Source organism: Tupaia chinensis, unplaced genomic scaffold (genome assembly GCF_000334495.1).
Source record: "Tupaia chinensis unplaced genomic scaffold, TupChi_1.0 Scaffold146828_1, whole genome shotgun sequence".
Classification (NCBI taxonomy): Eukaryota; Metazoa; Chordata; class Mammalia; order Scandentia; family Tupaiidae; genus Tupaia; species Tupaia belangeri.
The window spans coordinates 646195-669415 of record NW_006206682.1 but is presented as its reverse complement, the minus strand read 5'-3'; the positions used below and the strand labels follow the sequence as shown (position 1 = coordinate 669415).

The window sequence follows — 23221 nt, the reverse complement described above, 5'->3', positions numbered from 1 at the left end:
ATGGAGGTTGCTCCCTGTCAGCTAAGATTGGCTCCAACCTTTCAAACCATTCATATCTGTTTTGTAACACTCAATGTGGGAGGTGGTGACACAGTTTAGTTATGTCCTCAAGATAAAGTCTTAGTGAAAAATAAATAAAAGTTCTTTAGTTAAAAAAAAAGAGTTTTAAATGTTGTTCTAAGGGGAAATTAATTTACTTGCAACCATCTCCAACTTGGCCAGACAAGCCTGGTATTTTCCTTTATATAACTTGGTTTAGCTTTCTAAGACTAAGGTTTGGTGTTTACCAAAGCACATTATCAATAACTGTTTATATCATCTTTGCCTCTTTTTTTCCATTTTATAATAATCTCCTTGAGGAGAAAGACCATGTGTTATTAACCTTTGGATTCATATCATCTGGCACAGACTGACTCACAGCAGAGGCTTGACAAATATTTGTTAATTGAAATAAAATTTAAGTTCAGGGGTTTATTATACACCATATTTAGAGTTAATAATTGTGGATTCATGTCAATAGAAAATACTAAAATAATAACATCAACTAACAGTAACTGAGCACTTACTATAAGCTTGCCACTATTCTAATTCATAACTCATTTAATCCTAACAACTTATCTATTATTATTGTCATTGTATAATTGATAAGAAAAAAATCAAAATATAGCAACTAATTGACTTACCAAGGGCTAACAGCCAGGAAGTGACAGATCTGGAATATGAGCCCCTACAATCTCGTTCCAGAGGCCAGATTTAAGACTAATGTATCCAGCCTATTCATATGATTTGAAAATGAGGTGATTCTGATGCTGGGTAATCATGTTTCCTGGAATAAACTTTTTTTGAAAGAGTTGTATCTACTTAAGTAGTCAGAACCAGCAGAAGAAGGTATAAGACAGTCCCCCTTTTCCCAAATCTCTTTCAACACGCATATAAGACTAACAGGTAAGTAGGACAAGAACAAGTATCTTTAAATGATAATTACATAGATGAGATGAAAACATTTATAAACCTCAAATAAGTACCACAAACATTATCATGGATTCTAGGTTAGAATGATTTCACTAAGAGACTTTCTTATTTTATTTTTATGTACCTCTATATGACCTTGTGTCTGAAAATATCTATTCCTCCATTCTGTGCTCATTCAATGATACTCAAGAAATGAAATACTCCTAAAACCCGAATACTTTCACATCATTGGCTCTATGGGAAAAAATGATCTGTGAGGGGAAGTTTCAAAATATTATACCAGACTTTTCATTTGTAATAAAAACTGTAACATTCCACTAAACTGTGGTTCAAGAAGGTACAAATGCTAAAGAGCAAATTCATCCATTTAGATGACAAACTTTGTGGTTCAAGTCTCGGACTGGACAGCCTAAAAAACACGCCCAACGTGTGTGTGTGTGTGTGCATGCACACGCACGCACGTGCTTAGAATCCTAAGAGGGGAATGGAGGAGAAGGGACTGTGTTGTGGCCATCCCCTAGTGAGAGAGATTCTCACTTTCTGTCTCTCTATCTCCCCAGCTAGTGCATACATACCCTACGGCAAAAATCTAAAAAAAAAAAAAAAATCAAACACTGAGTATTTGAGTGGTAAAGGTTCCTAAAAGATTTAGACATTGCAATTTATTGTATCACTTTGTTATATCTCTAATGAATGATTATTCTGAATGATATCTGATATTTGAACTTCTTATTCAAATGGAATTAATTTTACTGTGCATTAATATATATTTTGGTAGCAAGACACTGATGTTCACCTGACACCATCACCAACAAAGTGAAATTATATTAAAGAAGCAGGACTGATTCCAGGGAGTCCTAAGTAGGCACTTCCTTTGTTTAGTCTGATGGTTATTAATTCTTAAAATTGTCTTTGTCACTGAAAATCCTGCTTAAGAGTATTGATTATTATAACTTAGATTATAAATTTTCATGATTAAGAATACCACGAAAGGGGCCAGCAGGTGGCATAGTGGTTAAGGTGCTGGGCACTCTCACATGATGGACCATGGTTTGAGTCCTAGACCTGGTGGCTTGCTTTCTCACTTTCCCTCTCTCTGTGTTTCTCTCTGGTCAAATTTAAATAAATGAACACATAAAAATAAATAAATAATTTTTTAAAATATGTTTTTTAAAAATAGAATGCCATGAAAAACATTCATTTTTTAATTTTAAAGGTTAAACATTTAAAGATAACTGGAACAGAAAGTGGCCTAAATATATATAAATATTCAGCTTGGTGTGGCAATGTGAATATTAAACTTTATTTGCTGCCTCTGGCTACCTAAAGGATTTAGCAAAAAAAAACCAAGGCAAAGTAGACCATTTGGCAATTATCCTCTAAATCAAGGGTTTCAAGCCGAATACCTAGGGGGCCCAGGCAGATAACCTAAATGAGTGAAGCAGGAAGGGTCTGAGTGCACTTGCATACCTTATGAGAAGAGAGGATTCGACTTCACAGGACAGCGCAGGACTCCTTTAGGTCCGTGTAGAGCTGTCTCTCAGCTCCTGCTGACTGCTTGCCATGCAAGAAAGCAGGCTCAGTGTTGACAAATCTTTTGATTATTTTTTTCAAAAGAGGTCAGCTATCAGGAATTTTTAATGAAATCTCCTGATTCAGAAACGTTAGCAGGCATGTTTTTAGGATGCTGTTTTGTAGTTTATCACCAAAACATATGCCTGTTCCTAAGGGGCAGAAAGAAACAGAGTGCTCTGGCAAGAAGCGGAGAACTGGAGCCAGCGGCACTCTGACATCAGTGATGCCCTGGGGATGGCCTCTCGCACAGGTACAACATTCTCTGCTGCCTTGCTGCCCTCTGTAGAAATTTTCCTCAAACACACTCAGCTTTAATTTAATGAGGACTCATTGGAATAGAGTATATATTAGCACAGGAGAGGAGAGAATCTGCTCTAACACACCTCTTAGGCTGGGAGCAAACTAGGAAGAAATGAGAGCAGGCTTTAGAACTGAATTTTTAAATACATGTTTGAATACTCGGACATTTGTGGAATCACCAAGCACATTTAGAGAGCTTAAATGATTTGACCATGATAAAGTCGTTATTTTGTCTCCCATGTCATGAGGCACATTGAGACTTGCCAATTTGTTCGATGAACATTTTCTGAGCACTTGGTATATGCCATGTACTCACAGAGATTGGGTTAAAAACCAAGTAAGATATGCCTGTAGTCTGACCAGAGAGACAGACAAGTAAATGGGTGATTAAACTGCAGGTTAGAGAGCTATTCTGAGGATTATGAGATTGTGGATGGCAATGATAAGCCAGGCCCTCAATATCTAATTCACAGAGGTGAAATCAAGCAGGGCTTCCTGGAAAAAGTAGCACCTACAAAACAAGTCGGAGCTATAATCCTGGTCTAGGGCTTATTTTATGCCAGGCACTGTTCTGAAAATGTTATGTTTTTTAGCTCATGAAAATCCCCATGATAATTTTAATGGTGTGCATACTTCATATCAGCTGTATTTGACAAATGAAGAAAATGAGTACTAGAACTGGTACAGTTTCACAAAAGAAGTGCCAGAACCCAGATTCTATGTTCTTAATTCCTCCATTTAATTTTCCTGTTATATATTTAACGAATAGAGAGTAATGAGAACATATGACAAGTAACTATGACTGATGTTCTCACTGGGTGGCATATGGACCTGAGTGGAACACTAGGAAAGCTAATGCCCTATGTCTTTCACTTATTGTTTAGGACTGGCTCAAATGTAGGTGAGCTATTCTTTCTAGATTTACCCACATTTGAAAGGGAAGTTCTAGATATGCTGTGGCTGTTTTGCTGTTTAAAATTTAGCACAGTGTGAGCTGAAGACATCTAAGATAGTCACCAGTGTGATCTCCTCATACGACTTTTGTTGTTTTTTAAAACTTCATGTAACTTTCTTTTCTGCAGGTCCTTTCTTTTATGCTGTCTGCTGAGCCATCCGACCAGCAGTGGGAGGGGAGGCAGAGAGGAGTCGAAAAGGGCTAGGAAATGCTGCTCCACAGCACCTATTAGAGCTCTTTTCCTTGTAGTTTAAATAAATGGCCTTCTGATGCCATCAGATAACCCAGTGCTGTTGGCATATAGCACATATTTATTTGAAAGAGTCATCAAATACAAAAGATCTTCCAGTCAAGTTCACTTCCAACCTCAGCAAGATATTTCTCTGGTTTACGTGTGATAGAAGGGCAATATTTTTAATTTTCAAATACTGAAATGTATGAATGTATGCTGTGTATGTGTGAATGAATTATAGCTGTATACAGAAAAATTTAGACTTTTTTTTTTTTTTAATGAGAAAGAAGGCAAGAGAGAGTGAGAAGAGGAAGGAGAGAGAGAGGAGTCGAAAAGGGCTAGGAAATGCTGCTCCACAGCACCTATTAGAGCTCTTTTCCTTGTAGTTTAAATAAATGGCCTTCTGATGCCATCAGATAACCCAGTGCTGTTGGCATATAGCACATATTTATTTGAAAGAGTCATCAAATACAAAAGATCTTCCAGTCAAGTTCACTTCCAACCTCAGCAAGATATTTCTCTGGTTTACGTGTGATAGAAGGGCAATATTTTTAATTTTCAAATACTGAAATGTATGAATGTATGCTGTGTATGTGTGAATGAATTATAGCTGTATACAGAAAAATTTAGACTTTTTTTTTTTTTTAATGAGAAAGGCGGCAAGAGAGAGTGGGAAGAGGAAGGAGAGAGAGAGAGAGGGAGAGGTACTTTTGAAAGGGTCTTGCCGCTGTGATCCTCTACCCCAGACTCCTCGTCAGCTAGGATTAAAGGTATATGCTACCTCACCTAGACTGTTTAGGTTGGTCCAGGATCCAAACAAGAGCCCCCACATGGCCCTTTGCATTTAGATTTTAATGAAATATATACAGACTTCAGAGTTAGTTAACTGACTAAACTCACAAAAGCATTTGATTTATTAACCACACATACAAAAGTGAACTGGTCTCACATATGCTTTAACTCTTGGAAAACACCTAAGACTGAACTCGAAACCATCTCCCATGAATGAGGAAATCAATACCTAAACACAAGAGGGTGAATACAAATTTTATTTGTAAGGCACTTTCCTTAATGTCTTAAATGATTTAACTTCAGTGACTGGATTGTTCGTATCAATCTCTGATTGCCCTACTTCCCGAAGAATGCCCAAGGCTGACTATTCCGTCATAGTAAAATTTCTTTGGCTTCCACAACACTACACTTTCATGCCACTTTCTCATTGCTGCCCTGTCCTTTCACAGCTTCTTTTTCCTTTGCCTGGCTCTTCTACTGGAAGGCACGTGAATTTCCCTCTGAGCCTCTTTCTATGTTGTTGCTGCTCTGCAATCTCTGTGCAGGAAACCGATCTGTTTGTTCTCAAGGCTTGAACTTCTCCTTCCATGCTGAGGCCAGACCTCTGAGACTCCAATGTGTAAGTAGCTACAAAATTCTCAGCCTGAATGTCTCAGTTTTACCTTCCTCACTATACTCCTCAGTGATGTTCTATCTAAAATGCTTATCTGACTGCGTTACTCCTTGCTGCAAGCCCTCTAATAGGCTCTCCAATCTTAGCCCTTTTCCTCCTCCCTCTCCAATCTTACCCCTTCTCCTCCTCCCTCTCCAGTCTTACCCATTCTCCCTCTTTCCCAGCCTGGTCTCCCTTAAGCAAGATTTATTTATGCCTCATGTGGCTACTAGTAATATTGTTTTTTCTTTCTCTTCCAGGGACACTTTCCCTGCTTCTTAAATTGGTCACTCTTTCACATCCTCCAAGGCCCAGCCCAGGCCTCACTTCTCCAGGGGGACTTCCTCTGACCACTTCCCACCAGCTCCATAGCTTACTGTGGTTCTCATTCTCACAACATGTACTGTACTGCATGAAAAGTTCTGTTTACGTACATCTTAGCTCATTTAGCTAGAAGTCTCTGATACTGCTTCATGTCCATTCCCCTACTGCTCCCACCCCAGTCCTTAGTAGCCCTACCTGGATTATTGAAAATGGTCTCTACGCCACCATTTCCTGCACCCTCCAAAGCACTGCAAATATTACTACCACGTTAATCTTCCCAAAGAACAGACTGCATGTTAACTGTTTCCCCAGTCCAAAAGTGTTAATTACTTCTTTTTCTCTATCATGATAGTTCCCAAAGCGTAGAAATGCACCATTAGTGAAATTATTTTATTAACAGATGCTAAAGACATTAAAGTGACTGAATCACAGAATAAAGTTTCCTTTTAACAATCTGCTTTCGATCCTTCTAACTATGCTAGGGAGAAAGGCTTTACATGTATTAATCCTTGATAAACTCTTTTTTTTTTTAGGCTTTTGTCACAGGGAACATGCTCTCACCAGGGAAAAGATGGAGAGTGACAGAGAAAAAGTGAGAAATCCCTTCTCTATGCTGCAATCCCTTCTTCTCCTTTTTCCTCTCGGGATTTTGGGCATGCACACACAAATGCCCAGTGTGATTTTCAAGCTGTTGGGCCTGGGACTCGAACCACAGTATGCCATGTTGGAGTCCAGCACCTTAACCACAATGCCACCTGCTGGGTCTGATAATTCTGTTGAACAAAGAGCATGCCTCAGAACAGTGCATTAAACAAGAAATGACAACTAACTAAACTTTAAAATATTGTTTTGTTTTCGGTATGTTTATTTTCATATTTTATCTTTGGAAAGTCACACTGGCTTGCTTTTTTTTTTATAAGAGACAAAGTTTTCTTTAAAAATCAATTTAAGAAAAAAAAGTGAGTCATTTAAAGCCAATATTAAGTACATACTAGAACAAATATCACACAGACACAGTACTGAGACTAGCATGACTAAAGTTTGAAAAATCAGTCAGTGAAATCAGGCCCTTCAGTGGTTATACTAAAATCTGCCAACTCCTGTAAGTCTGTTGTATTATTGGTCTGATTTTTTCTTAAGGCTGTTTTTAAATCTGGCAGTAATAATGAATTGTTTTTTGTTCTCAAAAAAATGTACTACTTTTCAGCCTCCAGGCTTGCTCCTGCAGCTCCTTCTGCTTGGAATGCCAGGCTATTTCTATTGAAATGCAGAGTCCTTCCAAGCCCCCCTGCTAAGTGTCATGTCTTTCAAGAAGCCTTTCCTGGGGCCAGCAGGTGGCAGGGTGGTTTAGGGTGCTGGACTCCAACAGCTGACCTTGGTTCAAGTCCCAGACCTGGTAATTTGCTTTCTCACTTTCCCTCTCTCTCTCTCTCTCTCTCTCTCTCTCTCTCTCTCTCTCTCTCTCTCTCTCTCTCTCTCTCTCTCTCTCTCTCTCTCGCTCTGTCCCTCTCTGGTCAAATTAAAATAAATTAATAAATGAATAAATAAATTTAAGTAAAATAATTCTTTAAAAATTTTTGTTTTAGGGACCAGCAGTTGGTATAATGGCTATGTCGCTGGACTCCCATGTAGTTGACTGTGGTTCATGTCCCGGACCCAGTGGCTTAAACTCACACCGGGCGTGTGTGCATGCGTGCCCAAGGTCCCATGAGGAGAATGGAGAAGGTATTGTGCCATGGCCATCCCACCGGGGGGGGGGTGATTTCTTGCTTTCTATCTGTTTCTTTCTTGCAAGTGCATGTGCCCCATTGCAAGAACCTCTCAAAAAAAAAAAAAAGTTAAAAAAAAAAATCCTTTGCTCATCCTGTAGACAAATGGAAATCTCTCCCTTTCACAGTGCCAGTAGCATTTTCTCTCTTTACTGAGCTTCCTATCACTGTTTTGGTGAATATTTTATGTGTTCAAATAATTATATTCTTCCACTTTAATAAATTTCAAGGGAGGGGAAAATAAGGGATAAGTATTATTCAGTTTTTTAATACCATATGGTATTGTTTTTTTCGTGAGGACATGTTCTACATTTTATTTATATTTAAGACAAACTTTAATCTCAAAATCACATATTCATATAGCTATTACTTTTTTGTTGACTTCACTTTGACTTAAGTTTGTTAAATAAAACTGTAAACGAATTTTTACCATGTCTGCTACATGTAACATACAGGAACAGTTTTAAGTGAAATTCATCGATACACCCCCAACATTTTTTTTATTATAAATACAGGTATCAAAACAATCCTGAACACATTTTTGATTCTACTAGTAGTCAGCGCCCACATCGCTTCAAAAATTAACACAATTTGTGACAATATTCACTGTACGTGCTATCTTAAACAATTTCGACTGCAGTTCTTTCACTAAGTGAGATAGATAAAGTCATTTCTGGTTTTCTTTTTGAGATTTTTTTACTTTCCAGAAACACACATATTTACACCACTGCCATCTGACAATTTTTGCCATGCTTTCATCTTGAAAACTATGGGGCCAGCAGGAGGTGTAGTGGTTAAGGGTGCTGGATTCCCACATGGACAACCATGGTTCGAGTCCCAGACCTGGCAGCTTGCCTTCTCACTTTCCCTTTCTCTCTCTCTCTGTCTCTGTCTGGTCAAATTAAAATAATAACAACAAATGGAAATAAATAAATAAATAAATATTTAAGAAAAAGAAAATTCAAATTCTATTTCAAGTCCTCCAGGTTTACATTTAAATGACAGCTCCTGTTAACAAGAGAAAAAAAACTGTGTTGCATTTTTCCTCATTACTTGAAAATATAATGAGTGTACATATATTAAATATATTTTATAAATGTCCAGTTATCTTTACCAGCTGGAATTCTTTTACTTAATGTGTGGGTATTTGCACTGTGATATTCAATCAAGACATTTATATGAGTAGAAGGTTGTTGATTTAAGACAAATTTAAGAGCTTCTAAAATTAATTATATGTTTGTCCTTTTGGTGGCTGTGGAAGTTGCATATTTTCTTTGGACATCATTAGACGTCCTAGCTCTTGATGGAGGGCTTTAATGCTGTAAGAGTTTTGCCATTTTGCTAACATTGTTATGCTCCATGCACCCAACATCTTATTATAATTATTTATTCCACTTATATTAATTTTTGTTACAAATCTAACTGATGGAGGAGCTTTTGGGTATGTAGGTCCACATTCTACTTTCAGGCTATATATTCTGTTTTCACAATTTGTCTGTGGAGATGGCCATCTTTTCCTGCAGCCCAATGTAGTCGCCTGAACACATGGGACATTTGCATCCAATATCATATGGTATTTAATGAAGTGTTTTATACAGAGAGCAGACCCATAATTAGTATTTGCTGAACTAAATTTAACATTTAAGGCAACATACATGTGATACTTACAATTTTGCGCTTGATCATGAAGAGTGGGATTTTTGCATGAAGAGGGGTTGAAGACAGTTCTTTATGAACTGTCGATAAATACAATCTTCTTTTGATGTTCCCTAAATCAGTAATTCTGAAAAAATAGACAGGAGAGAAGAGAAAAAGATTCCCATCAATTTAGTAACCATTTACTTGGATAATGATCAGGATTATATATTTTATTATATAGACCCTTTCCAACAGAAAGATCAAACACAGAACTTAAGAATTGCCTTTTTCTTTCAAGAAGCAATAAAATTTCTTCCTTAAACTCAAAGTGCTCACAAGCCTGAATGTATAAATTCACTTAATATGCTAATTTATTTCAGAACTCTACAGTAGATTTCCACAGTTCTCCAGCCTATGAAAGAATTCAATTTGTATGAACTGAGAAACTGCTAGCCTTTAATAACCATGCTTGTTCCAGCCCCTTAAGCTTGTGTTATCTTGGGACATACTGTCACCTACTAAATAGGAAAACATTTTTTTCCCTAAAAATGCACCTGTCATTTTGTATAGGCTCTTCGTCTGCTTAGAGACAGACACAAAGCACTGACTGTCGAGTTCACTTCCTAAGCACATATCTTCCGACCAGAATTATAATACCTAAGTTTATTGCTCACTATTCAGGTCAACCCACAGTGATACCAAGGACACTGCATTTGAACATCTTTAATAGATTTAGACCACAGCCATGATCACAAAGATTAGGTTTGCTTCAAATTGATAGAGGCTCATTTTTATGTTCTGCTTCCTTTAGGTCTCAGAGGTAACACAGCAGCTTCAAATCTCCAAACCTGTCTCGGGCTGCTATATTGCAGAATTGATGCTTCCTCTAAGACTCCTTTTATCTATGAATAAATGCCTTTTCCCCATTTTTTGCAACTTTGTATTGAGGTACTACATTGCTAATTCTTCTATTATTAGCAATCCCCTAAAGGGACCAAAATTCACTCAAATACACTATTGTCAATATTTATGTTGTAATTAACTGTTTTTAAAATCAACATGACCTTTTCTATAGCTCCTCTTTACCTCTTCCTTCTCACTTTTCTAATTTCAGTATTGCTGCCATCTACGATAGTCTACATACCTTGATGTGGAAAACTACTGTTAGATAATGTTAAGAATAAATACAGCAAACATTAGGTGAGGTGATATCAGAGTAGGCAGGATCTAAAAATTCTACCCTACCCGCATTTCATGATAACATAAGATCGTTTAAAAAGCAACAATGCCTTTCAGTCCATTGTCAGAGGTAAGGTTTAAAATGCAAAAGTATTAACACTACTGTGCATCAGGGAAACTATTAGTTCTTTTCTGTAAGAAATTCTAATTAGGGGGAACTGGCAGTTAGCGTAATGGCTATGTCACTGGAATCCCATGTAGTCGACCGCGGTTCGCATCCCGGACCCGGTGGCTTAAAACTCATGCTGGGCGCATGTGTGTGCATGCCCAAGATCCCGAGAGGAGAATGGAGGAGAAGGGATTTCAGCGTGACCATCCCCCCGGGGGGGATTTCTTGCTTTCTGTCTCTATGTCTCTCTCTGTCTGGCGAGCGCACGCGCCCTATAGCAAAAATCTCTCCAAAAAAAAGGAAATTCTAATTAGGGAATAGAAGGAAAAGAAAGAATAAGGGAACAAAAAAAGAAGGCTGTATTAGCACTCATCTGCAACACAGTTGTATTAAAGGTTTACTTTGTTTATAGGGATAAGACTATTTAATTTTGTCTAATTGCTAAAATTCAGACTACAGAGAAACATTTGAGTATCTTATCACTTTATTAGCATACTGAACTACAGGAACATTCACTCATTCAAACATTCCAACAAATACTGAAGCAGGCAATATCCTAGAGCTCTATAAGGAATAAAATGGTGAAAAAGACAAGGTCCTTACCCTCCCAGAGCTTATATTCTAGTGGAAAAGGTACTTGAAAAGATATAAAGACAAAATGAGTGACCCTACATGTAATGAGAGGAACAAAAAGAGAATAAACTAGGAAATATCAAGAAATGACCTGCTTTAGACAGCAGAATCAGCAGGGCTAGGCCCTAACATAGGGAAGAGTAGCAGGCAGAGGGATAGGAAAGAGCCAAATCATGCAGGGCCCTTATGCCAAGGTAAGGAGTTCTCAAGTTTACTGTTCATAACAGGAAGCTGTTAGAGGGGCCACAGCTACCCTACATGACACATGGGAATCGTCAAAATAGTTAATATCTCTTTTTTTTCTTTATGGAGATAAAGTTAGTGTAAAGACTTTAATATCCAATCTCCCGTGTTTTGATAAATGTATATACCAGTGTAATTTCTCAAATCAAAATATAATATATATCCATTCGCCTAGAAAATTCCCTTCTGGTCCCTCTGGTCAATTCTTACCCCAGGACAATCAATCTTCTGATTTCTATCACAAAGATAAGTTTTACCTATTCTTGATTTTCTTATAAATGGAATGATGTAGACTAGAACTCTATTGTGACTGGCTTTTTAAATTTAAATTTATTTATTTACATCCATTTACTATATATCATTATAGCATAAAAAATGAAATTTTCCATCCAGAATATACAGTATATTGGCTCAATTAAGCACATCAACATATGTGTTCTAGTCAACAAATAATTTTCTTGCTTCCTGTATATTTTGCTTTTTCTCCTATCCTTGATTCCCTATCTCTTACCCTCTGCCATCTCCTACCCTCCTCCCACATTGTCTCTGGTATCCATGGTTGCTTTCTATGCCTCCCCCCCCCCCCCCTTTTTTATTTTTTTCTAAAAATATTTAAATCTATATATTTTCAATAGCTAGCACAGCTGATATATACATATCCATGAACAGAAGTCTGACTTTAGGCATAAGCCTCAGTGAGTAGAATGGACATGCTATAATGTAGCACCTAGCTGGGGCTATATGGCTTACCGCAGTCATCAGATAGGTATTTTTAATGCATATATATATTTTTTTAATTTCAAGAAGGACAGTTTTCATGTTTGTCTGTTTTCTCCTGAAACTTTTTTTTTTTTTTGAGAGATTTTCACTGTAGGGCGCGTGCGCTCGCCAGACAGACAGAGAGAGACATAGAGACAGAAAGCGAGAAATCACCTTTTCCTGTAATAATCTAGAGGACTTGGTTGAGGTTTATGGTTGAGGCACAAATTTATAAAATATCTGTACCAATCTGCTAGTTTTGAGCTGGTCAGCATCTCCACTTTGAAGAAAATGCTAAGATGAAGAAGGAAATCAACAGCTTTCTTTTTTTATTCAATAAACTGCTGACATGAATTTCTCATTAATGACATAGGGAAGATGCTAAAGAAGAAAGTAAAAGAGAAGGAAATAAAGGGAAGAAAGGATATTAACTACCGAATTACCTAACACCTTTAAGGAATGGGATGTTCTGTTTCAGCAATATTTCTCTACAATGGAAAATATTATGCATGCAATGCATAGCTTTCCTATTGTTAGAAATATAATACATTTAACAAAACTCCAATTGAACATAACTTTTTCTGAAAAAATTTTTTAAATTTTCAAAATTTTGAGTCCTTAAGATATGTTGATTACTATGAAAGACAATTATTCAAATTAATTAAGTATAAAATAACCTAGAGTTGATTTTATATATATATATATATATACACATATGTGTGTATATATATATATATATGTATATATATATAGTTTTGACTCTTATTTCCATGTGTCTGTATTTAATTTTCCTGATATAGCACTCTTTTGAGAACTTCTTGGAGATCTGGTCTGGTGCTGGTAAATTCTTTCAGGTTTTGTTTATCTGAGAATGTTCTTGTCTTTTCTCCCCATATGAAGGATAATCTTGCCAGGTACAATATTCTTGGTTCAAATTGCTTTTCCCTTAACATTTTGAATATACCTTCCCATTCTCTCCTCACTCCCATTGTTTCCGATGAGAGGTCTGCTGTTAGCCTGATGGGATATCCTTTGTAGGTAACTTGCTGTTTTTCCCTTGGCAATCTTAGTATCTTGTCTTTGTGGTTTTGATCAATCTGGCTATAACGTGTCTTGGAGAAGATCTTCTTGGGTTGATTCTATTTGGGGTCCTTTGTATTTCATGGGACTGGATCTTTGAGTGCCTCTCTAGGTTTGGAAAGTTTTCTTGCAAGATTTCATGGAATAGATTATCAATGACCTTATGAGTCTCTTCACCTTCTGGGATATCAATTACCAGATATTTGGACGTTTAATGGTATCTAATATTTCTCGTATATTATTCTCATTTTGGGGGGCAATTTTCTCAGTCTTTGAGGTGGATTTATCTAGGCCAGCAATTTTCTCTTCTATATCTGAGATTCTATTTTCTGTATGATCTAGTCTGCTTTTAATACTTTCAAGGGAGATTTTGACACTGTATTATAGCCTTCATCTCTAACAGGTGCATTTGATTCTTTTTAAAAGTGTGTAATTCGTCTTTTAGATCTTGCAAAAATTTCCTCACCTCCTGGAACTGATCATCTCCTCCTTTCTCTTCTGCAGTTCATTGTCTTTCTTCTCTACCATCTCTGTTAGCTTTGCCATTTTGAATATTCTAAATTCTTTATCAGACATTTCCATGATTTCCATTGAATGCTCTGTGGATGAAGAGGAGCTACTCTTTTTGCTTGGAGGAGAGGTATTTTCTTGCTTTCCCATAGTTCTTATGGCCCTGGGGTGATTTCTAGTCTTCTGATGGATGGTGTGTTTCTTCCTAAACTTAAAGTTCAATTTGAGTGTTCAGGACCGTGCAGAAAGAGATGATCTGGAAACTCTTTGCTGTTCGTTTTGATCCCTTTGCACAGCAGATTCAGTAGATATTGAGGAATATGTTAACCTTAATAGTATTTGTATATTTGGCTATATTTCCCTTACATCTATCTAGAAACACAGTGAATGGAGATTGGAAAGTAGAGAGATGAGTTAAAAGAAAAAGAAACAGAGAGAGAAAAACAACAACAAAAACAAAGAAACAGCGACAAAAAGGAAAAAAAAACTAAATTTTTTTTTTAAAAAAGCAAAACAGAAAGGTAAATCACTAGTTCTCAGGAGCCATGAAGATGTCTTCTTCTGAAGGCCTACCCCTTGCCTCTCCTGGGTGAGAGGGGGAGAGGAGATTTTTAACAAGATAAAGGTAAAGGAGGGGCTGAAAGCCGAGAAAATACTTCACCTTAAAATTTTTTAAAAAGGGGACCTGCAGTCAGCATCATGGCTATGTCACTGGACTCCCACGTAGTTGACTGCGGTTTGAGTCCCAGACCCGGTGGCTTAGAACTCACACCAGGCGCGTGTGCGTGCATGCCCAAGATCCTGGGAGGATCTTTTAAAAATTTAAAATTTAAAAATTTTTTTAAAAAGGAAAAATTACAAAAAAATGAGAAGACAGAGGCAGAGAGAGACAGAGATACAGAGACAGAGAGAAGGCTTGAGGGGCTTCCTACCACTCAAGGTTGTGGGCTGGAGGCTGTGAGGCTGTAGAAAATCTTCAGTTTTCTTTTTTCTCTGAAATCACTAGTTCTCAGGAGTCATAAAGGTGTCTTCTTCTGAAGTGTGACTGGCTTCTTTAACAAGATTTTTTTTTTTTTTTTGAGATTTATCCATGTTATACTGTGTATCAATAGTTTTTTATTTTCTTTTTAAAATGATTCCTGTATGGAAATACAATTTATCTCTTTTCTAGCTGATGGACATTTAGGTTGTTTTCAGTTTTTGTTTCTTATGAAAAAACAAAAACCTGTATGAACATGCTTGTAGTGTCTTCTTGTAGACATGTTTTTCATTCCCTTAAAATAATTAGGAAGGGGACTGCTGAGTCATTGGGGGGATACTTGTTTCTTTATAAAAACAGCTCTTAGGACCAGCAGTTAGCGTAATGGCTATGTCGCTGGACTCCCATGTAGTCGACCATGGTTCGCATCCTGGACCCAGTGGCTTAAAACTCACGCCGGGTGCGTGTGCTAGCGTGCCCAAGATCCTGAGAGGAGAATGGAGGAGAAGGGATTGCAGCATGGCCATCGCCCAGGGGGTGATTTCTCACTTTTTGTCTCTCTCCGTCTGTCTGGTGAGCGCACGCGCCCTATAGCAAAAACCTCTCAAAAAAAAAAAAAAAAAAAAAAAAAAGCTCTCCAAAATGGCTGTGGTGGTTTCACCTGTTCACAACTTTTGGTGTTATCAGACTTTTAAATTTTAGCCATTCAGCATGAAATGGATGTAACTGGTCTCTTCACCTACTCATCTTTAAGACATTCTTTTGGCACCAGTACCACCCTTTTCCCCCTCTATTATTCTGGGTAAGTTTAAATATCCACACAAATAGCAAGATTTAATCTAACTCTAAACCTCTTTCACTATGACAACCAACACCTCTCATCCATTCCAGCAACTCACATTAGCAGTCTTACTTTGTAGCCTATCATCTCTAGGGACTATTTTGACTTCAAAGTTTCCTAATCAAATTCTCTTCCTGAATTGTTCATTCATCTGGGTAACATTCAGTCAATGTCTAAGTAGTCCATCACAGAATACTGGGGATAGGAAGTGGCTAAGATGAGTAAATCATAGTGCAGTTTGAGGTGGAAAAAAGTTATTCTTCAATAGTTGATTTTAGCATTTTATTAATTTTCCATTCTCTAATGGAGGAAAAGACTCCAAAACCAAAGCCAGTTACTAGTCCATAGTTATACTAGTAAGTAGCAGAAGCAGGTGTTAAAACTGTGAACTTATAATCCACTACCATTTCTACCATGCAACTGTGTTGGCTTCAGCCCAAGTGAAGCTCTCTCATTATACCAAGAGGTGAGATCTGTCTATTGATTCCTCTCAGCCTCTCTGTGTAGAACTCCTTCCTCCCAATTTTAGGCATGAACACTTTGGAGTGAGGGTCTTTAAGAGAGAAGGAAGAGAGTGACTCTCCTAGGTCTTATGACTTTGGGGGAAGAAAAAGTGCAGAAGACAGAACGATGTAAGACAGACCTTACTTCTGAGGCCTTTCCAGCTTCATTTCAATTCAAAGTACTTGGCATGCCAAGGCGCCATACTTGGGGAATCATTTTCTGAGCCTTGACAACATCTTTCATCCTGCTCCGAGTCTTGGTAACAAAAAATGTGGGTGACATGATAGGCTGTCCTGAATAATCTGTTTTTTGCTAGTAGCCTATAAGCTCCCCAAGGGCTTGAGATCACATTCTGGTTATCACAATACTCTTAGAGAGCTAGGTTCAGAGGTTTGCAGTTAATTAGGAAATACTTGTTCAGCAGTCTTTTTTGAAGTCCTTCCAGAGTTATCTATTTATTGAGTACCTACGTGGTGGTGCTCAAGCCTGGGGGATAGAGACTGGGGATATCACAGTGAATAAAACCAAGTCCCATCTTTATCAAGCATATGTTTTAATGGGGAAGACAGTAATAACTAGCTAAATACACATATAGTAAGTTGGCTCCCAATAAAGACGAGGAAGAAAAATATAGCACATCAATGCAATAGAGAGTGATAGAGGTAGGATATACTATTTTAGAAAAAGTAGTTAGGGAAGATCTCTCATAGAAGACACCAACTGTGTAAACAACTGACCAAAGTGAAGGTAAGAACCATTCCAGTGCAGGAAGACCATTCCAGACAGAATACTCCAAAAGACTATGTAAAAACTCAAAGGAAAAACTTCTTCCTGTGCTATTCTGGGTCTTTCAACGTAACCCAAACACTAAGACAGGTGGGTTCCCAGGCCATAAAGCTCAACAGCAACCAAATAATAGATGAAGCATCAGGTTCACCCACACAGAGGACAGGTTTTGGTTTGTACAAAATGGTACAGTTAACTGTAACCATTAGGGCTCTCGGATCTGGAAGAAGTTCTAAATGACCATGTGCCCGGATGAGGACAGAGGTAGGTAGGGCTAAATCATCCACACGGAGTAAGGGCTTATTCTATGGTCTTTGCAAAAAATAAATATGCAAACCTTCTCTATCTCATAATCAGGAAGAGTTGGTTTTAGTGGGTGAAAACAAAATCATGTGCTAAACTTAAATGGTTCTGAAAGCAAGCTGAATTGCCACTTTAAAAAAATTAAAATTAGTCATTCATGAGAGAGAGAATATAAATGCATATGTGTGACTACTTAAAAGCTTCATTATACTCATGTGCTTTTTTGGGGACAATTTAGTTGCTGCAAAGAAGGCTGCTTGTAAAACAGCTCTTTGCTTGTAATACAGGCTTGATTTTCACCATCTGAAACCTCCTGTGACCTAACAAAGAAGAAAAAGACAGGCAACACTGGCATTATTCCTCTTGTACTTAAAGAAGCATTTTCAAAAAGCCATATATAAGTTAATACACTGCTATATCCATAAGTGAGCATTCATAGCTGAGGGTCAGTAATGTGCTAGAAAAGTAATGAGACCATGTTGAGAAAAAATGGGGTAGTCAACAGGAAAATCAACCTCATTTATAATAATATTCTAGTGATCAGCAGGTGTATCACTCTCCCAGCTATGGTCATTAACGGCATTCATTTCAAACTTAACATCTACATTTGCAAACCACTTGAAAGTAAAATTACTTTTCAATTCAATTTTCAATTTGCTTTTATATCTTCATCTTTGATTGACATTTTTTCCCCTCACAATGGCAACTTCACTAAGAATTTGAGTAAATGGTAGCAACCATCCAAGGGTATAGATAAACTCATCTATTCAGATTACCTATTCACTTTTCTTCCACGTGTACAATCGTTTACAACCATTTGCAAATGTTCACTTCAGGTTAGCATGAACTTACAAAATTGATATCAGACTTCTGATGATTTGATTCATTTATTAGAATCATTTATTCTTAAAGATAAAATGGCTTTTTTCTTTTCTTTTTATGACCTAAAAATTACCAAATCTGAATGCACATTTTCAGTGATACTAACAAATAACTCTAAGTACATCTTTAAATATGTGCACTGATGTTTAGGTATATAGCTAGTATGTCTATGTATTGAAATTTAAAGGCCAATAGAAGGCGTTACATGGTCTCCTTTACATGTTCATCCTGATCTTTCACAATTCCCATGGGTAATTTTATTCTACTAGTTTCCTTGGATTCCTTCTTCCAAAGTTTAAACTCTGAGGATTCTTTTGTCTTTAATAGAGAATAGTAACAACTCTGAACCTAAGACACTTTCATATGCTTATTGAACACAGTGTAAACATGTTTCTTTTACACACACACAAATATATATATATAAAACATTCTTTATGATACATTTTTTTCAAGTAATCAGCCAGAGGGCCCCTGTGCTCACCTGAGACAGAGATAGAGAGGGAGGAGGAGAAAGCATCCCCCCCATTGGATGATGGCCATCTACAATGCCTTCTCCTCCATTTCTTCCACCTTTTGGGATTTGGGCATGCATGCACATGGGCCTAGCATGGCTACCATATGTTTTTGTTCTTCATTTTACTAACAGGGTATATTAATTGATTTTTGGATGCAGATCCAATTTTTTTAAAGAGTTATTTTATTTATTTTCCAATTTGACGAGACAGAGAAAAAGTGAGAAACTTGAACTATGTGTTTGGCCATGTGGGAGTCCAATGCCTTTTTTTTTTTGGAGAGGTTTTTGCTATAGGGCCTGTGCGCTTGCCAGACAGACAAAGACAGAGAGACAGAAAGTGAGAAATCACCTCCCAGGGGGGATGGCCACGCCGCAATCCCTTCTCCTCCATTCTCCTCTCAGGATCTTGGGCATGCATGCACACGCGCCTGGCGTGAGTTTAAGCCACCGGGTCCGGCACTCGAACTGCAGTCGACTACGTGGGAGTCCAGCGACATAGCCATTATGCTAACTCCTGGTCCCCCAAGGGAGTCCAATGCCTTTAATCATGCCACCTGCTGGCCTCTGTAGATCCAACTTTTTATTCCTAGGATAAACTGTACTAGATTCTGTTTGCTAATTTTTTGTTGTAGATTTTTAAAAAAATCTATAGTCATAGGGATATCAGTCTATAGTTTTCTTATATCTGTCTTTGGTTTCAGGGTAATAGTGGCTTCATAAAATGAATATAAAAAGTGTTCTTTCCTTTTCTATTGTCTGAAAGGTTTAACATCTGGTATAATTCAATAGTGAAGAAATCTGGCTAGGATTCTCCTTAGTGGATCTTTTTTTTTTAGAGGTTTTTGCTATAGGGTGCACGTGCTCGTCAGAAAGACACAGAGAGACAGACAGTGAGAAATCACCCCCCGGGGGGATGGCCACGCCACAAACCCTTCTCTTCCACTCTCCTCTTGGGATCTTGGGCACACATGCACACACGCCCGGCGTGAGTTTAAGCCACTGGGTCCAGGACTCGAACTGTGGTTGAGTATATGGGAGTCCAGCGACATAGCTATTATGCCAGCTGCTGGTCTGTAGTGGATTCTTCTTGTTACATATCTGTTCAGATTTTTTTTTCCCTTAGTTTTGATTGTTTATTTCAAATAATGTATCCATGTCATTTAAGTTGTCTACTTCATTGGCATATAATTGTTCATTGCATTCTCTTATTTTTTAATTCCTGAGGGTTTTAAGTAATGTCCCACCTTTTTCCTGATTTTGGTTATTTGTATATTCTTTTTTCTTTGTCAGTTCAGGTTTGTAAATTTTGTTCATCTTTTCAAAAAATGAAATTTTGGTTTCACCGATTTTCTCTGTTTTTTGTTTTTACTCCTTTTTTTGTTTTGTTTTGTGATTTCTACTTTACTCTTTCCTCTGCTTTCTTTTCATTTAGTTGGCTTTTCTCTTACTTTACTGTTTTCTCTGCTTTCTTTTCATTTAGTTGGCTTGTCTTTTAGAGCTTCTTAAGGTTGAAGCTTAGGCCATGGATTTGAGGCCTTTATTCTTTCTTCACAAAGAAATTTACAGCTGTAAGTTCCCTGTTAAACATCACTTTAATGTTTACATTAAAGTAGATTTCCTCAATTTTTTATTCTGTTGATTTCCAATTTAATCCCTTTGTGGTCAGAGAATATAATCTGTATGATTTAAATTCTTTTAAGATTAATAAGACATTTGTTATGGCCTAGCACAAGATCTCGCCTATAGAATGTTCTATGTCCACTGGAGTCAAATATGTATTCTGAGGTGGGTGGTCACTGATGTTTCTGTTATTATTATTACTATTATTTTGATTTTTAAGCCTGGATTCCTTGGGGTCACTCCTGTGTTACTACTGCTTAGTGATCACCAATGACTGGTCAGAGGCTGTGCTCAAAGACTTTGTACCAAGAAATCTTCGGCTCTTGCTAATGGATCTATGTGTTAGCTATGGGATCCATTCGAAGATCAGGAAATAACAAGTCTGGCCCAGTTTTCACTTCCTTCCAAGCCCTCTTGTGACTGCAACTATGTGAGATCTCTTCTTTAGCCAGAGATTTGTTGCTAGCAAGGGCTCTTTCCACTCTCCCTAGAATGTGAACATGCAGCCTTCAAGACTCCCAGGGATATGTAGGTTTTTATCAAGACCCACAATGGCAGACTTCTTCCCTGGACTGGGTAAGTATGCCAGTCTACCGCTTGCCCTCACCAAGGTCTCACCCTCAGGTCAGCTGTAATGTAGGCCTTCCCTGTTTGTATATCACAAATATTGCTAAATTTTCAATATGCCCAAAGGCATGGGGTCTTTCCATACTGTGCTCCAAATCAAGTCTGCTCTCTTTGGTAATAAAGCTGCTGATTTTCACAGATTGACGGAACTGGGATGAGGAGGAGGGAGAGCAGCAGCTGCAGGTCAAAATGTCACAGGCTTCTCTATTTTCTCCCAAGGTTCAGTTTTTTTGTTTGTTTATTTCATTTTTATACAGTAAATAATTCTCAATTTATTGTAGGTGTTGAATTTCAGAGAGCTAACATGGTCACTAGTATTTGGTCCAGTTTTACTTCCTTTTTTTTTTTAATGTAAAGCTTGCTGAGCTATTTGCCCCACTATTTTGGAAGTTTTGCCACTCTTTAACCTCTATCTTATTTTCTGGTCTTTTGCTCAAATCACACGCATATTTGTGATCACAGCATGATCAAGTATCAACATGTCATGGTAACTTATTCTGAAACCAAGGATGAATATGGCCCCAGAGCCCTTGGGAAAGATAAAAAGCCATACATGGAAGTCACAAAACAAGAACTATCATTTCTCAAGCTCTTTTCAGAATTTTTAAAAGACACTGTTCTTAGAAAGTAACAGATGGTGGGGTAAACAGGTGGCATGGTGTTAAGGTACTAGACTACCATATGGCTGACTATGGTTCAAGTCCTGGACCTGGCAGCTTGAAATCGCATTGGCACATGTTTGTGCTGGCCAAAATCCCAAGAGGAGAAAGAAGAAGGGACTGCAGTGTGGCCATTGCGCAAGGGATGATTTCTCACTTTTCCTCTCTCTCTCTCTCTCTCTCTCTCTCTCTCTCTCGCGCGCACATGTGCCCTATGGTAAAAATTAAAAAAAAAAAAAGTAGCACATGCTCATTCTATTGTCCTATGGTAAAAATTAAAAAAAAAAAAAAAGTAACACATGCTCATTCTGGAAAATTAAGAAAATATGAAGAAAAGGAAATAAAGTCTAATCACCTACAAAGTCATTTATATCCTACCACTTACTAATAATAGTAGGTATGGGCTAGGTCTTCACATATTTTTTTCTTTCTCTGTGTATATAAAATTGTATAGACATTTTTGTACCATAATTTGTTACGAAATATTTCTAACCTAAAGCTAAACTATAGTTTACATATCCTCTATGAATTAGATTGTGGTGATTACATCACTGAATATTCATTTTTGCAGATATATCTAATTATTATTTTGAGACAGATTATCAGATGTAGAATTGCTATGTCAAATGATATGGGTGGTCTGAAGTCATGTGAAACCATTACTGAAATATTTTCTAAGAAGGTTCTACCCACACTGCTACTAATGATACTTCTACCTCTGGATTTAACTCATTTTCATTTCTTTGATTACTACTAAAGTTTACATTTACTCATGTTTTATAAGTTCATCATCTGTGACATCTTTGTTCATACCTCTATTTATTTTTCTAAGAGTCACAAAATTCTTTTCGCCTAAGACCCTGTGATATCCACCCAACACAGCTGCAACTAAAACTTTCTATTTTACAAATGTAGGTACTAAAACTCGGAGGTGTTAAATAAGCTGCTGAAAGTCATAAAACTAGTAGATGAAAACAGAATCTGAGTGTTTTGCTAGAATCTAAAAACCTATGGTTTTTCCTTTTTCTTTTTCCCACAGGTGAAATAATCTATAAAAATGAAATTGTTTCCTTCTTTTGCGGAAAGGTGGCAGCATAAGATTTCTTTGTAATTATGGCATTGAAGCAGTATTATAACCCAATAAAGCTTTTATTCAAAATCAAATGAACAAACATTGTAGTGCTTAAGTTCAGGCTAAAATTTCAGCTCTAGAGTCAAGAGTACTGGTTTAAAATCTCAGATGTTCTACATCCTCCTGTCTGACCTGGGACAATTTATTATTCCTCTCTGAATTTTCCTTAGATGAATATTAGGATAATACTATTAGGTTGTTGGAAATGTCATGATGTATTTTTTTTTTTTTGGAGAGGTTTTTGCTATAGGGTGTGTGCACTCGCCAGACAGATAGAGAGAGACAGAGAGACAGAAAGCGAGAAATCAGCCCCCAATCCCTTCTCCTCCCAGGATCTTGGGCAAGCATGCACATTTGCCTGGCGCGAGTTTAAGCCACCAGGTCCGGGACTCGAACCATGGTCGACTACATGGGAGTCCAGTGACATAGCTATTACGCTAATTGCTGGTCCCATCATGACGTATTTTTCTATGCAAAAGATATTTTGATATTGCTGACAACCTTATATTGAGGTTGACAATCATATTGATATGAGAATTAAATAAAACATTTCAAAATAATTTAAATCCTGTCATTATTGTAAATGCTCATG

General features: G+C 37.4%; 1 protein-coding gene across 4 annotated transcripts in view; it reads right to left on the bottom strand.

The window, feature by feature from the left end:
* Positions 1 to 23221, bottom strand: part of CFAP20DC (CFAP20 domain containing) — a 276467-nt gene that overhangs the window by 171983 nt on the left and 81263 nt on the right. For all 4 annotated transcript variants that reach the window (XM_006169141.3, XM_006169139.3, XM_006169140.3 and 1 more), the window contains one exon: positions 9240 to 9354. In XM_006169141.3, coding sequence (XP_006169203.1) covers positions 9240 to 9354 — 115 coding nt within the window. The remainder of the gene's footprint in view (positions 1 to 9239; positions 9355 to 23221) is intronic.